Source organism: Canis lupus, chromosome 6, assembly GCF_048164855.1.
Source record: "Canis lupus baileyi chromosome 6, mCanLup2.hap1, whole genome shotgun sequence".
Classification (NCBI taxonomy): Eukaryota; Metazoa; Chordata; class Mammalia; order Carnivora; family Canidae; genus Canis; species Canis lupus.
The window spans coordinates 41,130,729-41,155,706 of NC_132843.1; the positions used below are offsets into that span (position 1 = coordinate 41,130,729).

The 24,978-nt window shown below is 59.3% G+C and overlaps 1 protein-coding gene across 2 annotated transcripts in view; it reads left to right on the forward strand.

Annotated features, from left to right (window-relative positions):
• Nucleotides 1-21,865, forward strand: part of CAPN2 (calpain 2) — a 38,110-nt gene extending 16,245 nt beyond the window's left edge. Inside the window, exons 3-21 of one of the 2 annotated variants that reach the window (XM_072830117.1) lie at nt 3,347-3,465; nt 4,511-4,644; nt 5,503-5,671; nt 6,409-6,492; nt 7,969-8,054; nt 8,558-8,632; nt 9,111-9,271; nt 10,458-10,627; nt 11,393-11,404; nt 12,259-12,470; nt 13,585-13,621; nt 14,579-14,644; nt 15,394-15,451; nt 17,023-17,087; nt 17,788-17,856; nt 18,350-18,428; nt 19,449-19,565; nt 19,799-19,857; nt 21,050-21,865. In XM_072830117.1, coding sequence (XP_072686218.1) covers nt 3,347-3,465; nt 4,511-4,644; nt 5,503-5,671; nt 6,409-6,492; nt 7,969-8,054; nt 8,558-8,632; nt 9,111-9,271; nt 10,458-10,627; nt 11,393-11,404; nt 12,259-12,470; nt 13,585-13,621; nt 14,579-14,644; nt 15,394-15,451; nt 17,023-17,087; nt 17,788-17,856; nt 18,350-18,428; nt 19,449-19,565; nt 19,799-19,857; nt 21,050-21,073 — 1,796 coding nt within the window. In that variant the 3' untranslated portion in view covers nt 21,074-21,865. Of the gene's footprint in view, nt 1-3,346; nt 3,466-4,510; nt 4,645-5,502; nt 5,672-6,408; nt 6,493-7,968; nt 8,055-8,557; nt 8,633-9,110; nt 9,272-10,457; nt 10,628-10,987; nt 11,127-11,392; nt 12,203-12,258; nt 12,471-13,584; nt 13,622-14,578; nt 14,645-15,393; nt 15,452-17,022; nt 17,088-17,787; nt 17,857-18,349; nt 18,429-19,448; nt 19,566-19,798; nt 19,858-21,049 lie in introns of those variants that run through there. The other variant, XM_072830116.1, reaches the window with a different exon arrangement.
• The last annotated feature ends 3,113 nt before the right edge of the window (nt 21,866-24,978 follow it).

Below are 24,978 nucleotides of genomic sequence, written 5' to 3' on the forward strand. Positions count from 1 at the left end.
CACTCTGCAAGGGAGAGTCAGGGAGTTAGGGTACAAAGTAGGATTTCTGGTGCCTCCAGCTTAATGGACATAAGATCAGGATGCTGTTCGGGGACCTCCCAACCTTGAACCCACAGCCTGGAGCACCGATGGGAACTGTTTCAGGTCTTTGGCTATAAAACACTCTGGCTCTCGTTCCTGCTTGTTGGCTGTTTTTCTGGTGGCCTGGGTTTGATGGTGTGATGACAGGCCACCATCCCTTGTCCTGGTGAATCACGGTGCGTCAGGCAGCATCGAGTTCTTCTGTCCCATGAGCCCATGGCCTGAAGGGGTCCAGGAGGCCGGGTACCCCTTAGTTTGACATTTGAATTGCAGTTGGATACTCCAAGTGGGGTCTCTCCTTCGCTAAAGGAATCGGACGCCCTTGAACCAAAAGAAATCTCCAGCAAGGTTCAGTTTTGAGACAAAATCCAGGGTTTGACTTAGATGATATGCTGGCGAGACCTGCCAGTTACCGGGTGTACATGCCCCGCCCCCCAGCTTCAATTTCTTCACCCCAGGAAGGCGATGACGGCGAGGGCAGTCGTGTCAGAGGCTCACAGACAAAGGTGCAGCACGTTCTCTGTGACCTATGGAGCGTCATCCAGAACGCTAGCTGCTTGCTGTGGCTACGGGCAGAGGCGGGGGTGGGGACCGGCCCGTGAGTACTCTGCTCCTCCCACGACACGCGACTTCAAGCAAGGAACTCGACCCCTCAAAGCCATGGTTCTGTCATCCAGCTAACGTTCTGGGATGATGGGCCCTTTCAGAGGAGCCCGTAGGTTGAACCAGCCAGGCTCCAGGAGAGCAGCCATCCGCAGGGCAGGGGCGGCCAGGGGAGACCGAGACCATGGCACGAGGCCACTGATCTCTGGGCCTGCTGGGGAACGGTAATCCGAGCTGGGTGTATGGCCAGCACGGGCCTAGATGTGTGGTCCTGATAAACACGACCTGAAGCCACATGACCTTCATTTAGTCATGGCCCAAGAACAGCTGTGACCTCATGGCCACAGAGCAGGTGACCGGTCCTGCACTGATGCTGGGGACCCAGGGAACGCAAACCAGGAGGATATTGGAGTGGCCACCTTGTGCCTGCAGCCCCAGCACCCTGGGCAGCTCTTCGGCGACTGCACAGCAAGTGTGGGAGCTGTAGTTTTGGGACTCTGTCTCCAGGATCCCTACACTTGGGTCCACTTTGTCCACAGGGCTTTCCTCCTCCTCGAGTTGACAGACTCAAATCCCAGCGTTTTGCAGGATGCCCAGAAAAATCTCAAATTCACTCAAGAAGAATAAGAATCACAGGCATTTGCAGGCTTCCAGAGAAGGCCCAGAGCCATGAGAGGTTAGGGGAGGGGATCTCGTGACCCCAGGAACCACCAACACGTGATGGGTCCATCCTCTAGGCGGGAGAGCGAGATGCTCAAAAACGTCCAGAAGATGGTCTGTTTTATTGACCAGGCAGCATGTGGGCTCAGGACAGGGAAGCCCCTCTGCGTACACTTACATCCCTGTGACTCCTAAAGACTCCCGCTGCCATGTTTCTCTGCAAGCTCCGTGTTGTCAACACACCCAAAGGTCTCTACTTTGATTTCCATAAAGGCCTGCTTGGCCCAAAAGGCTGTCTCTGAGATCTGATGGATGGAAACACCCCCTGAGCCATGTCCTACTCCTACTGACGTGGAGACGTCCATACTCCTCACAGAGCATTGAGAGGAATAGATGAGGTAATGACCTCTTCAGGGTAATGACCCTGAAGCTCCGAGGAGACTGGTTGGCACATCAGAAGGTTCAGCAAGTGAGGGCTGGTGCCTACACTGCCCGGGCACTCAGGAAACGGAGGTCATCCATTCAAGTGGCAGGAAAGTCCATGGCAGAGCAGGCTGCAGGTGTGGCTTGATTCGGGTCTCCAGTGATGCCAGCAGGACCTGGTTTCTAAATTCCTTCTACCTCCCAGCCCCTCTTCCTCTGAGATGGCCCGTTCTCAGGCGGGCTGCCCCTCCCACGGCAGCAGTAGACTGTACATCACTGAGCCGATGCAGCAGACATTTGTCCACTCTTGCCAAAGCCCCCGTAAAGGTCTCGTGGCACCTCACAGGCTCTGGCTGGGCCACAGAACCTTCTCCAACCCAACCACTGCAGGTGGGGCAATGTGATGCCTGGGTGGCCACAGGCCTGCCTCTGGAATTGGGACAGGGTCCACACCATGGAAACATTGCAGACTGAGTGTGCCGGGCAGCTGGTTTCACAGAGGGATGTGGGGTTCCCGGGAGGAGCACAGGAAAGCCAAAGCTGAGTCCCCAGCACCGCTGTACCCACTCAGCGCAGGAGCCAGAGGATTCGTTTGCCCTGGTCAGGCTGGGGCCTCAGAGAGCTGTGCGCACCATCCTTTCTGAGCATCAGCAGGACTGTCCCGTTTAGGAATCATCAGGACACCAAGGGGTGGACAAGAAGAGAAAAGAGCTCCGTGACCTTCAGTAGCACCTGCAAGAGGCCCGTCCCTCAGTAAACGTAAATCCAGCGATGCACATGAACTCATCCAAGGCTGTTTCCTGTTACCGCCTTGGGAAGTGGTAGGAGGGTGCTCACTCCTTTAGCACAAACTAGATTTCCTCAGCCTCCCCCGGAGCCTCCATCGGTGGCCTTGGGAGGTAAATGCGAGCCCCCCACGGCACACTGTTGCTGCCCACGGCTCGCTTCTAACCGTGCAACAGGGTCGCGGTGCTTGCGTGCTGAGCACCTGCTGCCGGAGCCGCAGGCACATCAGAGCTTTGCCTGCTGCCGTGCTGCCGTGACCGCGTGGTCCTGTGTGCCACAGGGGGCACTGCGGCTGCGGGGGGCCCGTCTGACTGTCCTTGTTCTTGTGCCCCTTGTGCGGTGCCCTCCCATACCTCAGAAGTGACCATCCATGTGCTCTTGCCCAGGGGAGCAGCTCGACAATGCACTTCTCTGACCCTGGAACCTGCTCCCACCCACTCAGGGACATGCAGGACACCCTGTGTGGGACCTGCTGGCCCGCCTTCCCTTGCCCCTACGCCCTCCTCCCTGCCGACCGCTCCCCACCTCCACCCGTGCTCCAGAAGTGTCCCTCGTCATTTCAGAGGCCCCTGCCGTGCCCTCCGTGGCTGAGCTGGGAGGACAGCATGACTGTCACAGGTCTTTCCAAGAGTGAGTTCTCCTGCCTCCGTCTGGGTCACCCAAACCCTCCAACCTGCCTGTCCCCTGGTGGCTTGTCCGCAGCTTCAAGCTCCTGGAGGCGGGACGAGGTGTCCAGCACCAGCATCCTCCTGGCACTGAGCCCCCTGCTCAGAGCTCTGTGCTGTGTCCACAGGTGACTGCTGGCTGCTGGCAGCCATTGCCTCCCTGACCTTGAACGAAGAGGTCCTGGCTCGTGTTGTGCCCCCGAACCAGAGCTTCCAGGAAAACTATGCAGGGATCTTCCACTTCCAGGTGAGTTAATGTTGGCACACACTTCTCCCCAGTGGGTCCTGGGGGACTAAGACAGGTCCTGGGGCGTTCTGAGATTGGGTCCCGGTTGGGGGGAGCTGAGGACGGGCTGGGGGTGTTGCTGAGGATGGGTCTGGTGGGGTTCTGAGGATGGGTCAGGGGGATTGCTGAGGATGGGTCCTGGGGGTGCTGAGGGCGGGTCGGTGGGGGGTGCTGAGGATAGGTCTGGAGGATGCTGAGGACGGGTCCCGGGGTGCAGAGGATGGGTCAGGGGGCCACTAAGGACGGGTCCCGGGGTGGGGAGCTGAGGACGGGTCCCAGGGTGGGGGAGCTAAGGATGGATCCCGGGGTGGGAGCTGAGGATGGGTCCTGTGGGGGGAACTGAGGACAGGTCCCGGGATGGGGGAGCTGAGCACAGGTCCTGGGGGGGCAGCTGAGGACAGGTCCCGGCGGGAGGAGCTAGAATAGATCCTAGAAGCTAGGAACAGGTTCCCTGGCTCAGCCACGTTTATCAGATCCTGGGGTTTGCAAACCCCTAGGACCGTGCTGTCCTACAGAGGACCTGGAGAGGCTGCAGCAAGCTCTCTGGCCTGCTCCTGACAGGGACCCTGTCCCTGACGGGGAGACCCTGCAGGAATAGCAGTGGGGAGCCTCTTGAGACAGGCAAGGAGGGACGTAGTGCAAGGCACTCGAGTTAATTCCCAAGTTTCAAGCCTGTTCTGGGGGGTCTGAGTCAATGGCGAGGTACCACTCACTGTCCTCCCTTCAGGCTGGTAAATGAGAAGTCCTATCCTGAGAGCATGAGGTGCAGGCAGGGTGCCCGAGAGGCGAGTGTGGACAGGAGCTTCTGCCCTGGGCTTCTCAGCGAGGACTTGCCAGGAGGAGGAGGGTGGGAGGTCTCCTCCCGGGATGGGCTCACGGTGCCAGGGGCCGGGCAGGGAGGAGCCGGTGCCTCTGAGGCTGGGATCCCCAGGCGGCAGCCCGCCCACTGGCCCTTCCCGCAGCTCACCCCGGGCCACCCTGTCCTGTCTCTGTCCCCGACCCACAGTTCTGGCAGTACGGCGAGTGGGTGGAGGTGGTGGTGGACGACAGGCTGCCCACCAAGAACGGGGAGCTGCTCTTCGTGCACTCTGCAGAGGGCAGCGAGTTCTGGAGCGCGCTGCTGGAGAAGGCCTACGCCAAGTGAGTGAGCGTGAGCGTGCCCTTCCCTCCAGCAGCCTGCCCCAACTGCCCTGCATTCTGGAAGAGACGGGTGGTGGTCAGGAACTACCTGTTCCAGAATTGCGCTCTAGATTCAAGGAGTGAATGCAGGTGGGGTGCCTGGCCGCATCGCGCCTGGACGGGTGATCGTGCTCACCCTGCGTAGACACACGCACAGGAGCCAGTGTGGCGCAGACTGGCCTTGAGAAGGACCCCTACGTGCTTGGCAGGTCAGATCACATTTTTGTCAGCTAAATACCACAGAGTTTCTACTACTGGGCAGAACCGTCCAGTGCAGAGGTAGAAGTCTGGAAGCTTGTGCAGAATCTACGGTGTGCAATGAGATGTGGTTTCCCATGACCTCCCTGGGCAGGAACCCCGTGACCTCATCCCGACTGTGCCGCCCAGACTCTGCGGCACCCAGAGGGCTCCTGGCCCTTGCAGCCACTGCTGGGGAGGAGGGCCAGCCCCCCCAGCTGTGACAGTCGGGGGTCTGGGAGCCACTTCTCAGTCACTTGCCTCAACAGCACCGCTAGAAGCCATGGGACGCCGTGGGGCAGGAGGGTGGGAGGAGCAGCACTGTGCGTGTGCACCTGGAATTGCTTTTGTTGTGGAGTTGTCCTTTAAGCTTTAGATGCCAAACAGCCAATGAGCAGCCCTGCCCTTTGCTACGAGGATGTCCAAACCATGAGTACGGGGGGTCGGACCAGATAACCACCGGTCCTTCCACCTGGAAGACTAGATTTGCTGGAGCCCAAGCCGAGGGGATCCCGAGTGGACGGTCCCTGGAGCATCCAGTAAAGGGAAGCAGCAGTGGCAGCAGGATCTGTCCTCCCTCAGGATCAACGGCTGTTACGAGGCACTCTCGGGGGGTGCCACCACTGAGGGCTTTGAGGACTTTACCGGGGGGATCGCGGAGTGGTACGAGCTGAGGAAGGCCCCCCCTGACCTGTTCAGGATCATCCAGAAGGCTCTGCAGAAAGGCTCCCTCCTCGGCTGCTCCATAGACGTGAGTCCAGGCCCCACCACCTGCTGTAGCTGGCACGTCCGTCCCGGTCCACTACACTGTGCCTCACCTGGAACCCATGGCTGGTCAGCAACTTCCAGGCTGTCTGGGGGACAGCTGGTGGGCGAAGGTGGCCCCAGCCCACTTCCGACACCCACCTCCTGTGCATCACCAGCCTGGACCTCAGGCCCTGGGACCCCATTCCCTCGGCTGGTCCCCAGGGAAGCTCCTGCCCTCGGCTGGTCCCCTGGGAACCCCCTGCCCTCCACTAGTGCCCAGGGAGCCCCTTGTCCTCCGCTGGTCTGGGGGAAACACCCTGTGCAGACACTTGTCCCTGTGGACAGGGCCTGCATGGGCCTGGAGCCAGGTACCTTACCCTTCATTGCTGCAGGGTCCAAGGCCCTGGGAAAGACTTCGGGAGGGGCCCTTTCCTCCAGAAGCTGGGAGGTGTGCATCACGTCCTGCCCCCAGGCATCCTCTGGACAGAGGCTGAGCATCCCACCCCCACCCCAACCCTGTGCTACCCAGGACTCATTCCCTGTGGGGACAGAGAGGGAGGCCCCAGCTTCCACGGGCAAAATTTCTGTCCAACTTGCTAAAAAACAAAATTCAGTCTAGTAAATGTGAAGATATAATTGCCTTTATCAGGTGATCCGTGAGTTGGGTGGCACCCCATCCCGCAAGTAGCAGAGACCCTCTATGAAAGAAGGTGGGCAGCCTGACTCTTCCCATCTTTCCAGATCACCAGCATGGCAGACTCAGAGGCCATCACGTTCCAGAAGCTGGTGAAGGGGCACGCGTACTCAGTCACTGGGGCCGAGGAGGTAAGGCCGGCAGAGTTTGCAGGGGTGTCTTCTCCCTAACACCGCAGAGGACTGCCCCCCAGCTTAGTGGGTCCTGCACTCCCACGGCCCCTCCTCTACCAGGCCTTGAACTCCTGAAGCCAAGGGAGCGAGGCCAGCGATTCAAGGGCCGCTGCGCCCCATGTCTGCCCTCTGTGGGCCACGGGCCAGCTCTGGCGTGCTCCCTATGCTTCGTTCACACTCGCCTTGCTCTTCCCGACCGGCTAGATATAAAGGAACAGGGATCGCATCCATACAGTGTTTTAGATTCTCAAAATGGTGCTTTTGCGATTGATGTCACCGCAGCATCAGTGCTGAATTCCTGTTCCGGTCTGGCCGCCTCTGGCCCGCTGCATGGCCTGGGCACATTTCTCAAACTCCCTGGCCTGGAGTGTCCTCCAGTCAGAGGGGTGATGTCTGCAGGGAGCTGTGGTGGCGGGCGCCGCGGCTCCCCAGTGTCACAGTAACGCCACACGCCCCAGTCAGCAGCCGGCATCAGGGCGAGTACAGAACCCCATGTCTTCAGACGTGTCCATGGCTCCGTTCTGTTTTAAACCTTAAATTTTTATTTTATTCCCGAGCCCACCACACCCAAGACATGGACACATTTTTATTTTGAAAAAGCTCAAGTCAATGGAAAGGTTGAAAGGCTAGAACAATCATAAACATCCAGGTACTGGGACTCCTGGGTGGCGCAGTTGGTTGGGCGTCTGCCTTTGGCTTGGGTCGTGATCCTGAGGTCATGGGATCGAGTCCCATGGGGGGCTCCCTGCTTAGCAAGGAGTCTGCTTCTCTCTCTCCTCCCCACTCATGCTCTCTCTCTCTCACTATCTCTCTCTCAAATAAATAAATAAGAATATTTTTTAAAAAAGAAAACATCCAGGTACTGCTTCTGTAGACTCAGTATCTGCACGTCTGTTTTCTGAGCCGTTGGTAGGTCAGGCACATACGTCACGAGACTTCCACATTCGCCTCCCAGGCTCTCATGTGACATCAGTGCTGTTGTCAGGTTTTCATCCCATGACAGCATCTCACGCAGAGCCCGTGTTCACACATCTTCCCACCTCGACAGCATGTCCCCTGTAGCGCCCGCCCAGGGCTCCAGGTCTAGGCAGCGTGACCACTCTGCATCTGCAGAATTCCTGCGCAGGTGGGAAGGTGCCCTCGCCCTGGGACCACAGCAGGTCCCGCTCTAGTCGGGAGGCTGGGGGCCCCATGCCATGGCATCTAGAATGAGGAGAATGAGGACACTGCTGCCGCAGGCTCGAGACCAATCAAGGAGCTGCGTCCTGCAAGAGTGGACCCAAGGAGTGGTCCACACTGGCAGTGGCAGGGGGCCTGGGGTCAGCCCTTCCCATTTCATGACCCGGACCCGACCCCTCTCAGCTGATGGAGAAGCCCCCCCAGGCCGGGCTTGAGCTCAGCAGCTCCCCTCTCCTTCCTGCACCCCACCTTCAGGTCGAAAGTGGGGGCAGCCTGCAGAAGCTGATCCGCATCCGCAACCCTTGGGGCGAAGTGGAGTGGACCGGGAAGTGGAATGACAAGTGAGCGGCATGCCCTCCCCTGGGAGGTTCTGGGGGCTGCGCTGGGGGGTCAGGCCCGGAGGCCGCAGGTCCCCCTCCCTGCCCCACTAGGGCGTGTGTGTGTCCTCCTGCAAGCCCCGGGCTCCGGCGACGCACGCACAACCCATCCGTCACCTCACAGTCCACGCCTTCCCTGGTGCAGTCCCCCTGCTGGCGGGCCTTCCCAGGGTGGGAGGTGCAGAGAGGTTCCCAGCCAGGGCAGCCACTCGTGGGACTCTCAGTTCCCCTCACAGGGGCGGCCGGGCGTAGGCCGCCTGTGCTACCCCTTCTCCCCCGACAGCTGCGCTCTTTCTGCCGCCACCACCCAGGGGGCTCTCTGTCCTCACCCCCCTGCTTCCCAGCTCCGGCCCGCATACGTGTCACTCCTCCCGGTGGAGTCTGGCCCTTGGAGGCTCGGGAGCATGTCCCTGGGTACCCACTCTGGGGCTGTGGGGACGGTCCTCACCTGTCCCTTGGTTTCTCAGCTGCCCCAACTGGAACACGGTGGACCCAGAGGTGAGGGAGAGGCTGACCAGACGGCACGAGGACGGGGAGTTCTGGTAAGGTTGTTAGTGGCCGCAGGGCCAGGGCTCTGTCCTTGGGTCGTGGGCACAGGGGCGTGGGAGCTGCTTCTGTAGTCCTAAACTCACCAGAAGACCCCGATGAAACTATTCCTCAGCCTCTCCCATTTGTCCATCTCAACGATGGGGTTTCAAAGGCCCAGGAGGGTTCAGGTCCCACGAGGAGACTGGAGAGGAGGAGCCCTTCCCCAACCAGCTCCCAGAGTGGGCCTGACACCTCAGGAAAGAAACAGTCCCTTGGAGAACAGGGCTGGGCCTGCAGCTGTGTCTGCCCACCTGCGTCTGTGCTGCCTGGCTCAGTGCTTTGAGCAGCACAGCGCCCGAGTGCGGTGCCAGGCCGGGCATCTGCACCTCTACCTGTGGGCCTGGGGGTGGCTCCTGGCCCAGCTGCAGGGGGAAGGTCACCGTTGTCAGCGTCCTCGTGTAACCTGGTCGTCCTTGTTCCTGCCTCGGCCAGGATGTCTTTCAGTGACTTCCTGAGGCACTACTCCCGAGTGGAGATTTGCAACCTGACCCCCGACACCCTCACCAGCGAGTCCTATAAGAAGTGGAAGCTCACCAAGATGGATGGGAGCTGGAGACGGGGCTCCACGGCTGGAGGCTGCAGGAACTACCCGAGTAAGGCCCTCCTGCATGCCCTCGCCGTCCCCCGCACCTCAGGGCCCGCTCACGCAGCTCCCTGGTTGGTCCCTCCCTCAGCGATCCTGCACCCCTTTTCCCTGTCTTGGAGCTGCTCTCCTCCACGTGGCAAAAATGAGTCCACGTGACTCCACATGCTGGGCCCAGGGGACTGTCCCAAGTGGTTTGAAGAGATGCTACCCCTTCAGTCTGCACGAGCAGCATCCAGGCGGAGTCCTGGGGAGGGCTGCAAGCTGGCTGGGATTTGCATGCAGGCAGCCTGGCTGTGGGGAGCTGGTCTGTAAGACTCTCTGTGGTGGCAGGTCCTGGTCACGTGTGGATCCTAGGCCACGGAAGAGGAAACTGAGGGTCCCAGTGGCATCCTAGGCTGCAGAGCAGGTCATCGGGCAAGCTGACGGGTCCTTCTAGCTCCCGTGCTCTTAATCCTTCACCTCAGACATGTGGCCATCAAGTGGCAGTTGTAGAAGTGCCAGACGGGACTCTCCCACCTGCTAGATGAGGGGTCAGCAAACTCAAGGGACCGGTGGTAGACGTTGGCTCTGTCTGCCCTTGGTTTCAGTCACATCACACAGCTCTACTACTGACTGAAGGCCGTTAAATGAATGTATATGGCTGTATTCTAATAAAACTTTATTGACAAAAACAGGCAGGAGCTGTGGTCCACCAAGCCCTGCACTTTATCTCCCCAACAAAGAGTTTGATCCCATCAGGGAGGGGAAGGCAACCCACACAATTGTCCCTCAACCTGAATGAGTCTCGTTTTGGAAGCAGGAAGGGCAGAGACACCCTGGGGGCAATGGGACAGGCCTGGGGACGAGGACACAGAAAAAGAGGCTGAAATTGGGCAGAGGATGTTCCTGGCCTCAGGGTTTGCAGAGGGGGTGCAGGCCAGCCACTGGACCTGGGGAGGGAGAGGTGCCACAGGCCAGCAGCTTAGCTCTAGCCACGTTCTTCCAGGGGGACTAACTGTCCCCAAGATAAGCCTGCCCGGCAGCGGGCAGGAGAGGATTGCAGGGCACGTGGTAACATAAGGGTTCCCGTGGTGTCCAGGCGCACGCGGGCTGGCTCTCTGCACGCCCCCACCAGTGCCGTCCCCTCCCGCACCCCCTTCCCGGCTAGGGCTCCCGGTCCCCAGTGACGGAGTCCAGTCCCACTCTGGCCACAGATACCTTCTGGATGAACCCTCAGTACGTGATCAAGCTGGAAGAGGAGGACGAGGACCAGGAGGATGGAGAACGCGGCTGCACGTTCCTCGTGGGCCTCATCCAGAAGCACCGGCGGCGGCAGCGCAAGATGGGCGAGGACATGCACACCATCGGCTTCGGCATCTACGAGGTGCGTGGTCTCAGCCCGGCGAGGAGGGAAAGCCCCAGGGCAGGACAGGAGGTGGGCCCCCTGCCCGTCAGGGACAGAGCAAGGTCATGGGGGCAGCCTGAGCCACCTGGGGTCGTGAGGGGTCAGAGACAGGGCCCCGCTCGCTCGTCACCGGACACGTGGCCCCCGCTGACGGGACCCTGCCTGCCACTCACCAAGTAGAGTTGGTCAAACGCCATCATTTCAAACAATGTACAAACTCTAAGCCTCTCAGTCTCTGAAATCAGAGCTGAGGATGTCAGATCTGGGACAGAGTAACCCAAGGAAAATGCACGCTGAAATGTGACCCACGACCCTCCTGCCTGCGCCCCCACCTCTCAGGTTTGGGAAACCCCAGGGATCATTCAGTTGCGTGTTGGAGATAAGAGACCGGGGCAGGAGCGGGAGCTGACCCTGCTGGCTCCCAGCCCAGTGGGACCCCCTTCACTGCCCTCTTCCTCCAGGACACAGCCCTGCTTCTGTGAGTGGGGGGCAGGGAGACCCCAGGCCAGGCCCTGCACCGCTCTGTGCCTCAGTTTTATGCTTTGTAAATCAGGAATGGTGCGAAGGGCTTGCCGGCATTGTCACTGGGTCATGACATTTGTGTTCAGCATGGGAACAGCAGGGGCCCATGGGATAATAATCCCCTAGTGGTTGTAGTGCTGCTGGAGCTGTAGGGGCGAGGGGCCTTCAGGCGTTCCTCCCAGAATCGGGGCTCAGCACCTTCTCCTCCCTTTGTCCCCACAGGTCCCAGAGGAGGTACGTCCAGCACGCGTTGGCTCAGGGTCACCGAAGGCGCAGGCTTGGACGGCTGGCTCAGGGGTCTCATGAGGCCTGGGCAGGGGCTGGCGGCTGCACAGGACAAGGCCCATGCCCCCTGGGCCCTGGTGAGGTCACTCGGGACATGGACCTGTTGGTCTGTGCTCAAGGCCAGACCTCTGGGAAGTGCCTGTGGTTTTGCTCCGGGTGGATGGTGTGCGGGCCTGGGGCCACAGAGGCTCTTCACAGAGTCCTGCACTCTCCCCAGTTCAGAGATGAACTGCCAGGCGGCGCAGGAGCAGAGGGAGGCCCAGGCTCCACGTGCAGGCTATGTGCCCTCAGATGAGCTGCGCGTCCTCTCTGAACCTCGGTTTCTCCCTCAGTGGAGCTGGTCCATCACGTACCTCTCGGAGCGAGCCGAAGGGCGTGAGAGCACAGCAGGCCCACAGCCGGCATGAGTGGGTCTGACGAGAGGGCAGCAGTAGCCTTGAGGCCATCACGCTGGGCGTGCAAGGCGCGCTGGGCCCCGGCCATACACCCTGCCCTAGCCGTGCTGCCCAAGGCCCGCTGGGCTCCCCCTGCTGTGCTCAGGCCACACCTGAGCTGGGCTGCTTTCCGTCTGCGTGCCCCGCACATGCACGTCCCTGACTCAAGGAGGAGGAGGCCAGGGACCTCCATATGCAGATGGGGCTTCTCTGCAAAGCTGGGTGCCTGGACCCCCCCGGCACACCCCCCAGAGCATTCGTTCTCCTGACCCGGAGTGACCCAGACATAGTCGCCAACCCCAGAGAAAATGATGCTGATTCGGGGCTCTTCCCACCCTCTACTTCCCGCTGTTTCTGTTTATCCATCAGATGACCGGACAGACCAACATCCACCTCAGCAGAAACTTCTTCCTGACGCACAGAGCAAGAGAGCGCTCTGACACTTTCATCAACCTGCGCGAGGTCCTCAACCGGTTCAAGCTGCCCCCGGGGGAGTACATCCTGGTGCCCTCCACCTTCGAGCCCAACAAGGACGGGGACTTCTGTGTCCGGGTCTTTTCAGAGAAGAAGGCCGACTACCAGTAGGTGGCTCTGCCCATCACACCCTTCCTGTCCCCGCGGCCTGTCCCTGACCCTTGGCGCGCCGCATCCTCTGAACACTCCTGTTGGACGACACCTGCCTGCTTCCAGGGCTCAGCACAGGGACGTGGGGTCTTGAAGGTCGTCAATGTTGTCCCTCGGGCTTTGGGGTCTTAGTGGTTAGAGCAGGGAGGCTGCGGAGCAAGGATAGTCGTGTGTCTGCAACACCAATTGTTATGTTCGTTGTAACAACACGTATCAGCCCGTGAACCTAGTCATGTCAGCGGAGAGCCTGGGCCACTTTCCTGCCCAGCAGCCCGCAAACGCCAGGGCGTGAGTGGTGGCCTCAGTGGTCACTGGACCCCACCGGGTCCTGTGCAGCTGATGCCACTGTCACGCCACCGTCGGGATGGCCCCACTTCTGCCGATTTGGCTACCTCCTGGACCACATCTATCAGTTGAGCACTTGATGGCAGGACACGTAATCCGCCTCAGGCAGCTTAAGCAAAAGGGGATTAACTGAGAGACCACAGGGACTTTGACCTGAGGGGAAGCAGCGGACACAGCCACTGCCGTGTGCTCCATCCAAGACCAGGACCATGTGTCCAGTGGGCCTGCCAGCTTCTGGGAGGCGCAGCCCCAGTGGGTCGGATGCTCAGCGGCCTAGCGTGGGATCCAGGGCCCAAGAAGGACCCTTCAAGGCTTGAGTACACTCGCTGCGGAGGACCCAGCCCTGCTCACGGCACTGGGCGTGGAGGACCCAACGCTGCCCGAGCTTCAGCTGCAACCACTCCCGGCCTCCCTGCCACTACCTTCCCCGAGCAAAGTGTGTTGGCAGTGGGGACCTGGCGTGCTTCCCCGTGTGAGAGGTTTATGGTGGCAGAGATCACGCACGACCGGAGAGCGTGTCCCCGAGGCAGGCCCCAAGCGGGTTGTGCGGGCAGGCTGCGCCAACAGAGAGGAGCACGAAATCTCTGCTTCCCCGCACTCCGGCTGGGCCTCCGGCTTGGCTTTTCCTGCCTTGGTTCCTGCTGTGTGGGGACACGCAGTCGCAAGCCCCCAGCCCACCTGTCACACTTCCATGTGGGCCATGACATGATTTCCTTCTGTCCCCAGGGTCGTAGACGACGAGATCGAGGCCGACCTTGAGGAGGTACTTGCAGCCCTGGGACACCCTGCTAACTCCAAGCTCTGCTCCAGATGACCGGGCCCAGAATCACCAGAGAACCGCTAGGGTTTAGGAGGCCCCAGGACTTCATGCCCACAGCTCGAAACTAGACTCTGTCCTGCACCTGCACCTGCCACTATGTGGTCCTCACCCCTTGTGTGCAGGACTTGGGGTTCCTGTGACTCCCCTTTCTCTGCCTCAGTTTCCTTATCTGTAAAATGAAGTCTCCAGATGACAAGATTCCTGAGGCCCCTGAGGTGCTGCTGAGATGGTGTGATTCCCGGGGGCTCGTGGGCTCCAACGAGACCCACCCACAACACATCCAGTGGAGGGAGGGGACTGCCACCAGCAGGCTGGGAGGCTCCTCTTGCTGCCCCTGGACCTGATAACCCTCCACTCCTCAGCCGCTCCGTGCTTGTCGAGAGACCTAGTGAGAGACCCAACGGTTCCAGGGGGCTACCGTTGCAGGCCTTCTAGAACATTCCAACTAGGCTCTGCTTTTTTTTTTTTTTTTTTTTTAATGATAGTCACAGAGAGAGAGAGAGGCAGAGACATAGGCAGAGGGAGAAGCAGGCTCCATGCACCAGGAGCCCAACGTGGGACTCGATCCCGGGTCTCCAGGATCGCGCCCTGGGCCAAAGGCAGGCGCCAAACCACTGTGCCACCCAGGGATCCCCTAGGCTCTGCATCTGAATCCCCACTAGTGCAGATCAGAGGGCCGTTCTGGCCGAGGGTTCAAGATGATGCTATATGAGGAGCTCACCAACCCTTCACATGGTTTCCATCCATCTCATGTCTTCACTAGAAAAGTTCTTCATTCATTCTTCACACCGTCCTTGTCTCAAGCCTGCAACTTGGCCCTCAGGCCTGCGGGAGGCGGGGGAGATGGGGGAGACCCCTTCTTGGCTCTGACCTGCTCCCACCCCTTGCCTCCCCCTCCAGATAGACGCCAGCGAGGACGACATTGACGACGGCTTCAGAAGGCTGTTTGCCCAGCTGGCAGGCGAGGTGGGTGTCCACGCGGGCTCCGTCACACGCTCTGGTCCCTGCAAAGGGACAGACTCGTCCTTGGCGAGACTCCAGAGGGGCAGAAGGGATAGCGAGCAGAGGCGGAGGGTAATCGTGGAGGGAACTCGGGCTCCTGCCCACGTCCTGCCCATGCAGCGGGGCTGCTGGCTCACAGCCCTGGCCCTGTGTTCCTCCCACCTTAGCGTCCAGCTCTTTTCCTGTGTCTTCCACTCCTGCTGGGATGTGGGGCCTTTTCTTTGATTTCCACAAAAATATCCCGGACGGACAGAAGGGTTTTGAATCTTGACAATGCAAGTAACTTAGGGCCGTGGTGGGTGCTGCCCTGCGCTGTGTGGGCCTCAGGCTGCTGCAGACCGTTCCCAGCCAGCACCTGCCCGGCACCCTTCTCCATCAGGCGCACGAAGCCGGCTCACCTGGGCCTCCCATCAGAGTGCTCAGCAGGCGCCCCTCCATCCCTGTCTCTCAGGAAAGGGGGCATCACAGAGACTTATTTCCCCGCTGGCCACTGGCCGGGCCATACACGGGTCCCCACCCCCATGCCCTGGAGGCAGGAGGGACTGCGGCCAATCTTGGCCTTCTGCCATGGGGCTCGCCTGCAGTCTGGGGTTTGGGGGCATTAGAAATGACGTCACAGACCCTGCCTGTGCCCACCCAGTGCACCGGCACGGGACAAGCCTCCACACTTCCTGCAGCCCACGGTATAACCACGCTTTGCTTCGTGTCCACAGGACGCAGAGATTTCTGCCTTTGAGCTGCAGACCATCCTGAGAAGAGTGCTGGCCAAGCGTAAGTGCCCTCTTAGCGGGCCCTGGTCCTGCTCCTCCCCGCGCCCTTCCAGCCACCCCTGCACCCACCTAAACACCCGTGCCGGCCACCACTGCCACCACCAGACTGGGCTGAGGATGCTCTGTGTGCCCCGATAAAGGAGGAACAAAGGTTTCCAGGTGGACAGCAAAGGTCTCATCCTCGTTCTCACCCCTGACAGCTGTTGCTCTCAGCCGGGACGTGGGACCCCTTGGGCTCTTTACTCACCTGGAAAGTGGGCAGATCACTACCTAACTTCTGTGAGGGGCACCACGGGGCGGTCACTCTGATGTTCTGCTGGTAAGGAGGGCTGAGTCAGCCCTGAACACTGGCCAGAAAGCCCCCACACCCTGAACTCCACTGTATTTAGTGCGGTTGTCGATGGGGTCGACATCTCACTGCATAGTCAGGGTGGAAGGACAAACAGACCATCTTGTACTCACACCACGGGAACAGTTCACAAAGCATCTCCCCAGCATGCGTGGCAGGGAGCCTTGTACAGTGTTCTGCTTGAGCCCACGAGCCAGGCCGGCGACTGCAAGGCCCCAGAGGCAGCTGCCAGGCCTCCTGGAAGAAGGAGCGAGGTGGGAGAGGGGCCTGGGGCAGAGCTGGAGCACCTCCCACAGACCTTCAGGCTCATTCACCCCAAATGTGGGCCAGTCCCGGGGGACACGTTTTCTCACCTCAATTTATCAAGAGCCGCACTGCCCTGGAAGAGATGCTGCCCCTGGGCGGGATTGCTGATGTCAGACCCTTCAGGGCTGAAGGCCGCCCTGTCCTGAGCTGTGGACCGCCTAGAAGCTGGCCTAAGCCACGACACAGAAGCAAATTCTCTAGAAGCACCCAGGCTGGTCGGGTCATCCATCCCAGAGAATGTGGGCGGCGTGCCCAGCACAAGATCCACACAGCTGGTTCCTCCAGGCAGCCTGAGCGAGGACAAGAAGGGGGTATTTGCCCTGGAGGCTGCCAGGCACGAGTGAAGTCACAGAGCTGTTGAGGCGCGTGGCCGTCAAAGCTGCCTTGTTCCCACACAGATGGTGGTTGGGCAGGCGGCGAAGAGCCAGGCTGCGCAGGGATGCAACCTCCCTGGCTGCCACTGACCCCAGGCTCTGACCGGGCCCAAGAAGGAGTCCAAGCCCACAACGGCAGCGTTGAGGCAGGCTAAGCCACAACCTTTGTAAGGATGTGACAAAGGATGGGCCTCTCATGGTCTGTGGGGTACCAGAACCAGCTTGTGACAAGGGTCTCCTGCCACCTGCCACCCCCTGCTGTACCTGAGTCACCTAGTAGAGCACAGGGCTCTGGATAGCTTCTGGTTCTCAGGCCTCTCAGTCCGCGGACACACAGGCTAATGTGCAAATACACGAAGAAGCAGCGGACGCAGCACACCCTCCACTCTGGCCCCTCTGGCAGCCACTAGCCTGCTGTGGCATCGGATGTAGGTCAAGTGGCCCCCGTACCGGAAGGCACAGACACGCCCCATCCTCGTGGGGGCTCCTAGGGACGGCGAGGCTCTGCAGGATGTTTCCCATCACTCTCATTTTGTCTTGTAGGCCAGGACATCAAGTCAGACGGCTTCAGCATCGAGACCTGCAAAATCATGGTGGACATGCTGGACGTATCCTTTCACGCTGCAGAGCATAGACGAGGCGTCTGAGACCCCCACCTGGGGAATTTGTCATACCGCCTCTCCTGTTCAGACACCTCCTGGGGCAACGTGAGAAGCCCCCTGCCTTAGCGAGCAGGAGATGCCTGCCAAGCTGTGCCCAAGCAGCTTGGGTTGGTTTCCCAGGCATGTGGAGAACGTCCCCCAGACTGTCCCATTTCCGACATGCATCTCTTTTCTCTGATTGTGGTTTTTTTCTCAGTTTGCAGCCATGGGGCCCACCTGCTGTGGGCATCTCCTTCCCTTTGTTCAGGCTCCTTCCCCAGGTCACGCGCTCGCCTGTCTTCCTGCCTGGCTTGCAGACAAGTTCTGGGCAGGGATGGTCTGAGCTGCTCAAAGTTTTGTCTCGTGGGCTCACAACACTGTGTAGCTGTCCCACACAAGGCCGTAGAAATACTCCAAAAATCAACAAAGGGCTTCTGCATGTCACCCGACAGCTCATTCCCAGTAGGGTCAGGGGCCCCTGCACCCCAGACCAGCCAACAAGAGTCAGGGCCACCAGGGGCATCGGCCAGCCTTTACATGCAGGTTTGGGCACTGAGTGCAGCACAAAGTCTTCAGCGGGAGCTCCTCGTAAATAACGCAGTGGGTGCCATCGGGTGACAGGGCGCCCACACGGAGACACCACAGGAGCTTCCTTAACGGCAGGCAGTCAGATGGCAGTGGGAAGCTGGGCCTGAAAGAGTTCTATGTTCTCTGGACAAAGATCCAGAAGTACCAGGTGAGCGCCCGGGGGTGGAAGGCAGGGCGAGTGGCTCTGTCAGGGACGTGCGTGTGTGAAGGGGCAGGCACTTGACCCCCGGAGGCAGGATGGGCAGATGTGAACAGCAGAACCGACCCTGTTTGAGGGACATGGTCTGCTCCCTGCCCTTGAGTGCTAGTGGACAGAAACGGGGTCCCCCTCCAGCTGCCCCCAGAGTGTCCTCGAGAGGCTGTGTAGCCTTCTGTCATTTGGGTTTTTGACAGCTCCAGCAGAAAAGTGACACAATGACACGAGCCCACAGCGGCCGGCTAGTTGACCAACAGGCACGGTACAAGCCAGCTCGTGGAGTGAGGTGGACACTCTTAGCTATTTACGGCAGAGACACAGGTGCTTTTCAAGGCCAGGCTGGGAACAGAGCTAGAAGAGCCTCCTGCCTGCACACACAGTGCGACCTACAGGGTGCCTGCTGGCTTCGGGTCAGGGTTCTCGTAACTGTTCTGCTTGATTCCAGAAAATTTACCGGGAGATCGATGTGGACCGGTCTGGCACCATGAACTCCTACGAGATGCGGAAAGCACTTGAGGAAGCAGGTGAGAACTCCTACCTGGTTTCCCTTCTGTTTTACGTGCAGAACATGTCAGAGTTTACTGCGTACGATAGAGGGCAGGAAGCTGTGTTCAGTGAGGTGGCCGCGGGCTCACCACAAGCATGTCCCTTCCATTCCTCTTTTAAAAGTTAACTGATGAAATAAAACGCAGTCCCAGATGCTCTGCCCACCAGGCCCTCTTGAAGTTTCCTTCCGAGAGCCTGGCGGGCCAAGCAGGCAAAGCCAGTTCTCAGTTCACTGGGCCCCCCTTGGGTAAGCGCCTTGCACACAACACGGGGCTCCCCACTTATTGGGTGGGATGTAATCCTGCCACAGAGACCCCAAATAACCATCTTTGTCTCCCAAACGGTCCAAGCACAAGGGGCAATGCCTCGTGCTGCCAGGCTGGCTCCCCTGGTCACGCTCACCACTGGCCCAGAGGTGGTGCCCCTTCCCGCGGGACTACACTGGCTTGCCACCACGACGTCCTGGCAACAGGTGGATGGCAGGAGGGAAAGACCGGGTCCTTGTTTTTCGGGACACATGTCCCACTAGCAGGGCTTAGTCACAGGCCCTCGGCAGGCTGCAAGGGATGTGGGAAACGTCTCGATTTCAGGCAGCCATGGCCCATTCTAGTTCTGTGGAAAGGGCGGGAATTAGTGCTAGTTTATGATGAATGGTTTCTGCCACATGCATCCAGGAACAATCTAGACTCCAGGGTGATTCAGAGCTAAGAGGCAGGAGAGGAAGCACGAGCAACAGGGTGAAGACTTGAACCACAGGAAGGGATTGAGAACGGGGCTGGGCAGCCTGGCGTCAGCCAGTGGAGACAGGCAGGAAGGCGATGAGTCTGGAGTCGGGAGTGAGGGCAGAGGCACTGGCTTTGCAACGCACGGCAGCCCCCAGGAAAGCACCAAGGAGCAAGAGCAGCTGTGCAATGCGGGCGTCCGTGGCGCGGGCGCAGGTGTGAGCACGGGCACCGTCTGATGCTCATGCCCAGGCTGTGTGCTTGTTTGTACTCCAGGCTTCAAGCTGCCCTGTCAGCTCCACCAGGTCATCGTTGCTCGCTTTGCGGATGACGAGCTCATCATCGACTTCGACAATTTCGTCCGGTGTCTGGTTCGACTGGAAACACTGTTCAGTAAGTGGCTGTTTGGGGAGAGGCCCATTTGGGTGCTGTCAGGGTGAAGGCAGCCTGCCCGTCACCACGGGTGATGTTGCCTGAACTGGGGCGCGTCTGTGCAGTGGACCATGAAGACCCTGCCCCAGCGTGGGCACGGGGGAGCAGAAGTCATAGTGTGGGACGAACAGAGAGGGGGACGGTGCAGTCTCTGTTCCCGCTCGCTCACAGGACGCCCCTTCTTCCTTCACCAGGGATATTTAAGCAGCTGGACCCCGAGGGCTCTGGAACCATAGAGCTGGACCTCATCTCTGTAAGTCTGCAGCTCCCACGCCCGGCCCTGGCTGGGGGCTGCTGACCCCCAGCTGGGGGTCTGTCCTCCCTCCCAGCTCTGCCTGGAGGAGGCAGTAGAAGGGGCTGCAGGAACTGCTGAATTGCGTGCACGGGAGGCGGTGCTTGTGTAACAAAACCCTGATGAAATTCAAGTGGGTTTGGGAAGATCTGTCATTCTTAGAGCAGATCTACTTCAAATACTTTCAAAACAAATCCGTTCACTTCCTTCCCCTTTAAAAACGCTGCCGAAGGTAAGTAAGCTTGGTGTCTGTAGTCACCGTGCTCCGGTGTCTGGACCCTGGCCATGCCCACCTGTGGGGTGGTCATCAGGCCACTACCTGGAGTCAGGACGCCAGTTCTGGGAAGAGCAAAGTGTGAGATGTTCTCTGGTCGTCTTGATGCCAGAATGTTCTCTCACCCCCGGGCTGGGGGGACTCTCGCACTGCCAGGCAGGAGCGCACATTTCCTCTGCTCTCAGGGGAACCGAGATTGGGGCAGCACAGGCCACTGAGGAGCAAAGTGGCAAGAGGGGCAGGTTTAAGGGACAGGACACTCCTTTCCTTGAACTTTGAACTCTGGAGGAAGGCTGCAACCCAGCAGCCATCCACCTGCTGTGATGCGGTATAAAGGACGTTAGCCAACTGAAAATGCATTTGTGCCGGTTACTAAGTCGCTTTTCTAGCTGTGTGGACCCGGGAAATATACCTACCCTGAGGTCGAGTCCACAGCGGAGGCTCGGGTCTTCGCTGGGATGGGCAGCTTGCCGCCGCGCCAGCAGCCTCATGACACACGGGGCGGGGAGCTGGGCCAAGGCTGGGGGTCCAGGCGCGTCCCAGAGCAGCTCAGTCAGAATCTGACCGGGTTCCCGTTTCACTGCAACAGAGACCAGGGGCGAACGCCACTGGTTTCGGGGTGAGCCGCAGGCAGGACACGCATGTGCCTGGCCTCTGAGGCGGACGTGTGGAGCCGCAGGCCGTGTTGTCTGAGCCCGTGTCACGGTGTCGGCCGGCCTGTGAGCCAGGCTGTGGCCCCCTGGCCGTGGGCTAGAGAAGCCGTGAGTGCGCCGCTTTGCTGGCTCTCAGGCCGCCTTTCAGAAGGCGCCACGGGCACCGGAATAGCTGTGTCGCTCCTGCTCGTGGCTCTGGGCTGACTGGCTCTTCTTCTCCTCGCAGTGGCTCTGCTTTTCCGTCCTCTAAAGTCGTAATTCGTCTGCCTGGAGACCGTCCGCCAAGCACCGGGCCACCAGAGAACATTTTTTCTCTCGACCTTGAAATTATGGGAACAGTTGCTCAAACTAATGATTATAACCGAAAATAAAGATGCCTTCTGAGATAGCAAGAACTTCCAGATTTCAGAGTAGAAGATTCACATATCGTTCTATTAAACACCAGTGAGCCACTTAGTCCTTGGTCAACTCAAAGAGAACCTGAAATCTGTCACTAGTCTACTTTTACACACTTTCCTGTTTATAGCAATATTCAGCCAGGGGAACGATGCTGGCCGGTGTCTCCGCAGCTAAGGACACAAGGTCCCTGCGGGGAATATTTAAAGCAACGTCAGGTTTAAAAATGCAGCCCTGACATTGACCCGCCAGCGGTCCGTGTCCCGGAGGAAAGGGGAAGCAGGATGCGTGGCTGAGGGGCCTGGTCGGGGCGGCACTCGGGCGACCGACCGGTTACCCACGTGTGTCTTAACCCAACCCTGAGCACTCCAGGTCTCAGGAGCATCCCGGGTACTGAAGGGGTTCGGCTCTTGCTCAGCGACCTGCAGCCCACCAAAGTGGTGTCCGAGCCAATGACAGTCAAAGACACACCGTTTGCCACCCGGACACCACACCCTGCCATGCTTCTGTGTGGAGCTGGGAGGGACTGTCGTGGAAGCTTGTTCCTTGGCTTCACCCTGGGAAAACGCTGGCCGCATGATGAAAATACCGCCTTGTTGCCTTATCTTCTTCCAAATGTGCTGTTAAATAAAGAGTCGCCCAGGCAGTCTGGCGCGGTGCTGTCCTTCCTGGAGGGCCCGGCGGTGGTTTGTGCGCACACCTGGCCACAGCCTGTGTCCACCTCCGCAAGTCGCTATCTCTGAATTCCCGTCTTGAGGGGAAAAAGGAGCTTAACTCCCCCTCCCTGTGGAAGTACACGATTTCCTAATCCACTTTAGAAGCTCCTAAGTGGCCGTGGAGCAGGCCCCGCTCTAAGGCAAGTCCCTCAGGTGTGGGGACGAGACCCGGGACCGTCAGGACAGGCACCTAGGCCTGGCCTGCTGCTGGTGACCCTGGAGGAGCCCCACAACCCGGGAGAGGAGCAGGATGGGGCGGGACAGGAAGTGCATCCCCCAGACTTGGCTATGAGCGGAGGGGAGGCAGGAGGAGTGGTGAGAGTCCTCCACTCAGCAGCACAGGCAAGGGGGCCGGGGCTGGGGGCCCTCGTGCCAGGCGCAGGGACGGGATGGGTGGCCTCCCCAGCCCCAGAGGCCACAGCAACCCGCATCTGTGCCAGGGGCTCGGCCCCCTTGCGCCTGCTGGGCTGACCCGGCTCACCACCTTACCCGGCACCGGCTGGTTCCGTCCCAGCGGAAATAAGAGCCACACAAGGAATAGCCGCTTTGGGAAAGGACGAAGAGGGCAGAGCGACCGAGTTCCCGGGTTCTCCCAGCAGTGCCACCCTCCCAGCACCACCTTCACAGGGAGACGCTAGCCAGTGCGTCAACACCCTCCACCTCCTGACCCAGAGGGAAGGGGCCGCAGCCCAAGGCCCCCAAGTCCGCGCTGGGTGCACGGGAGTCTGCAGCTGTGCCCACGTGGGGCATTCCAGCACGTCTGAGCGCGGGCACCTGCTTCTCCAACAGGGACTGCAGCTGCCAGGCTGAGCGGCGCCCTGCCCCCTGCCCTCTCCTCCCCCACCCCTCCCTCTCCCTTCACTCCCCGCTCCTCATCACCTCCCCCCCTCCCTTCCCCTCTTCTTCACCTCCCCGCCCCCCCCAACACACCTCCCAGGGCTCCCTGGGCCCTCCTGTAACTGCTGTTTCCTGTGACCAGCACCTACCTCCCAGTGCCCAGACTTACCGAGAACCAGCAGCATCTTACCAATTTTCTGTGCCTTTGCCAGGGTGACCTCTGCTCTCTGCCTTGTCCTCCATGACCCCCCCTGCCCCCACCATAAGCCCCTCTTCAGCAGGGCCCATCCTCCAGGTGCCCTACTCCCCCTTCTTCAAAAATCTAAAAACTGAAAAAAAAAAAAAAAAAAAAAAAAAATCTAAAAACTGCACCGTGAAGATGGCTCATGGGCATCCCTACAGGAACTGGGGACCAGCACACACCCAGGTCAGATCCTGGGTCCCTCATGTGGCGGGTGTCATGCGGCCATCAGAAATCATGCTCCTGAGCAACCTCTCACACACGACACAGCCGCTGAAGCTGCACGCTCCTGACCCCTGCGCAGAAGCTGGGAAGCACTAGCAGTGGTCCCACTGGCATTGCCACCCTCACTCTGTGACCCTTTCCCATGCCTGGAGATGTTTCTACGAGGACCTCTGATACAAGGATGCTCTGATGATAAACAAGTAAAAAACAAAGAGGGATAATAAAAGCAAATGGTCTCAGTTTAGGACAAAGGAAACAAGATGATCGCGTTCTCCTAATTTTCACATCTTCCCTTCCATGCATTTGAGCAATTCTCTACAGTCTCCTGGGACCTGTGTACAGTACCTGGCGTGGGTCCCTTCATGTGCCGAGGTGTACAGAGGTGGTGTTGCTGAACTGTGAGTCCCGAGCAAGGCTGCATGGCCAATTAGTAAGCGCCAGACCAGGTCCAGAGTCCCTGGCATTTCCTATTGCTTAGCAGCTTAAACACGCATCACCTGGTGCCCAGCTGGCTCAGAGGAGTGTGTGATAATTGATCTCAGGGCCATGAGTTTGAGCCCCACATTGGGCAGAGATTACTTAAAATCTTAAAAAAAAAGAAACAGGGATCCCTGGGTGGCGCAGCGGTTTGGCGCCTGCCTTTGGCCCAGGGCACGATCCTGGAGACCCGGGATCGAATCCCACATCGGGCTCCCGGTGCATGGAGCCTGCTTCTCCCTATGCCTGTGTCTCTGCCTCTCTCTCTCTCAGTCTGTGTCTCTCATGAATAAATAAATAAATCTTTAAAAAAAAAGTCTAGGGATCCCTGGGTGGCGCAGCGGTTTGGCGCCTGCCTTTGGCCCAGGGCGCGATCCTGGAGACCCAGGATCGAATCCCACATCGGGCTCCCAGTGCATGGAGCCTGCTTCTCCCTCTGCCTGTGTCTCTGCCTCTCTCTCTCTGTGACTATCATAAATAAATTTAAAAAATAAAAAAAAAAAAAAAAAAAAAACAAAAAAACAAAAACTACCCATCACCACACCAGTCTGTAGTAGGAGTCCCACCCAGCCCCGTGGACTGGCTGGTCCCAGCAGAGGCCCGAGGAGGGGGGATTGGTTCCCAGCTGTTGGCAGGGGCTTTCCGCCTTCCCCGGCACATGACCCTTTCCTCCTTGTGGCTGGCCGTGGTGGGTTGAGTCCCTCACACTTTGCACCTCTCCTGCGCCCACCCAGCAGCCCAGGGTGACCTTCCTGTTCCCAGGTCAGCTGATTAGGAAATTTAGTGAAATCTGCAAAGTTCCTCACAGAAGCACCCAGATCAGTGTCTGACTGGATAACCAGGACTCCTAGTCTGCGCAGCTCCAAACCAAAAGCCCACGGCCTGGGGCTCACATAACACACACCTATCTCTCACCATTCTGGGGGTTCAGGAACCAGATCAGGGTGCAGCCAATTCAGCATCTGGCCAGGACACTTCCCAGCATGCAGATGGCTGCCTTCTTGCAGTGTCCTCCTGTGGCAGAGGGAAGGACCACGGCCTCCTCCTCCTTCATGGGGTGTGGGGGGGCTCTCTAACCTGGTGATGTCACACAAGACTCCGCAGCTGCCAGAGGCCCCAACTCTAAACACCGTCACCTCAGAGCAGGAAGATGGGAGGCATCCTCAGAATTCTGTAAACCACTCGTGTCTTCTGACAGCTAGCTCCCACGGTCACTATTTCTCTATTACTCTGACTAGCACGGGGTTGGTTTGTCTTTCACCT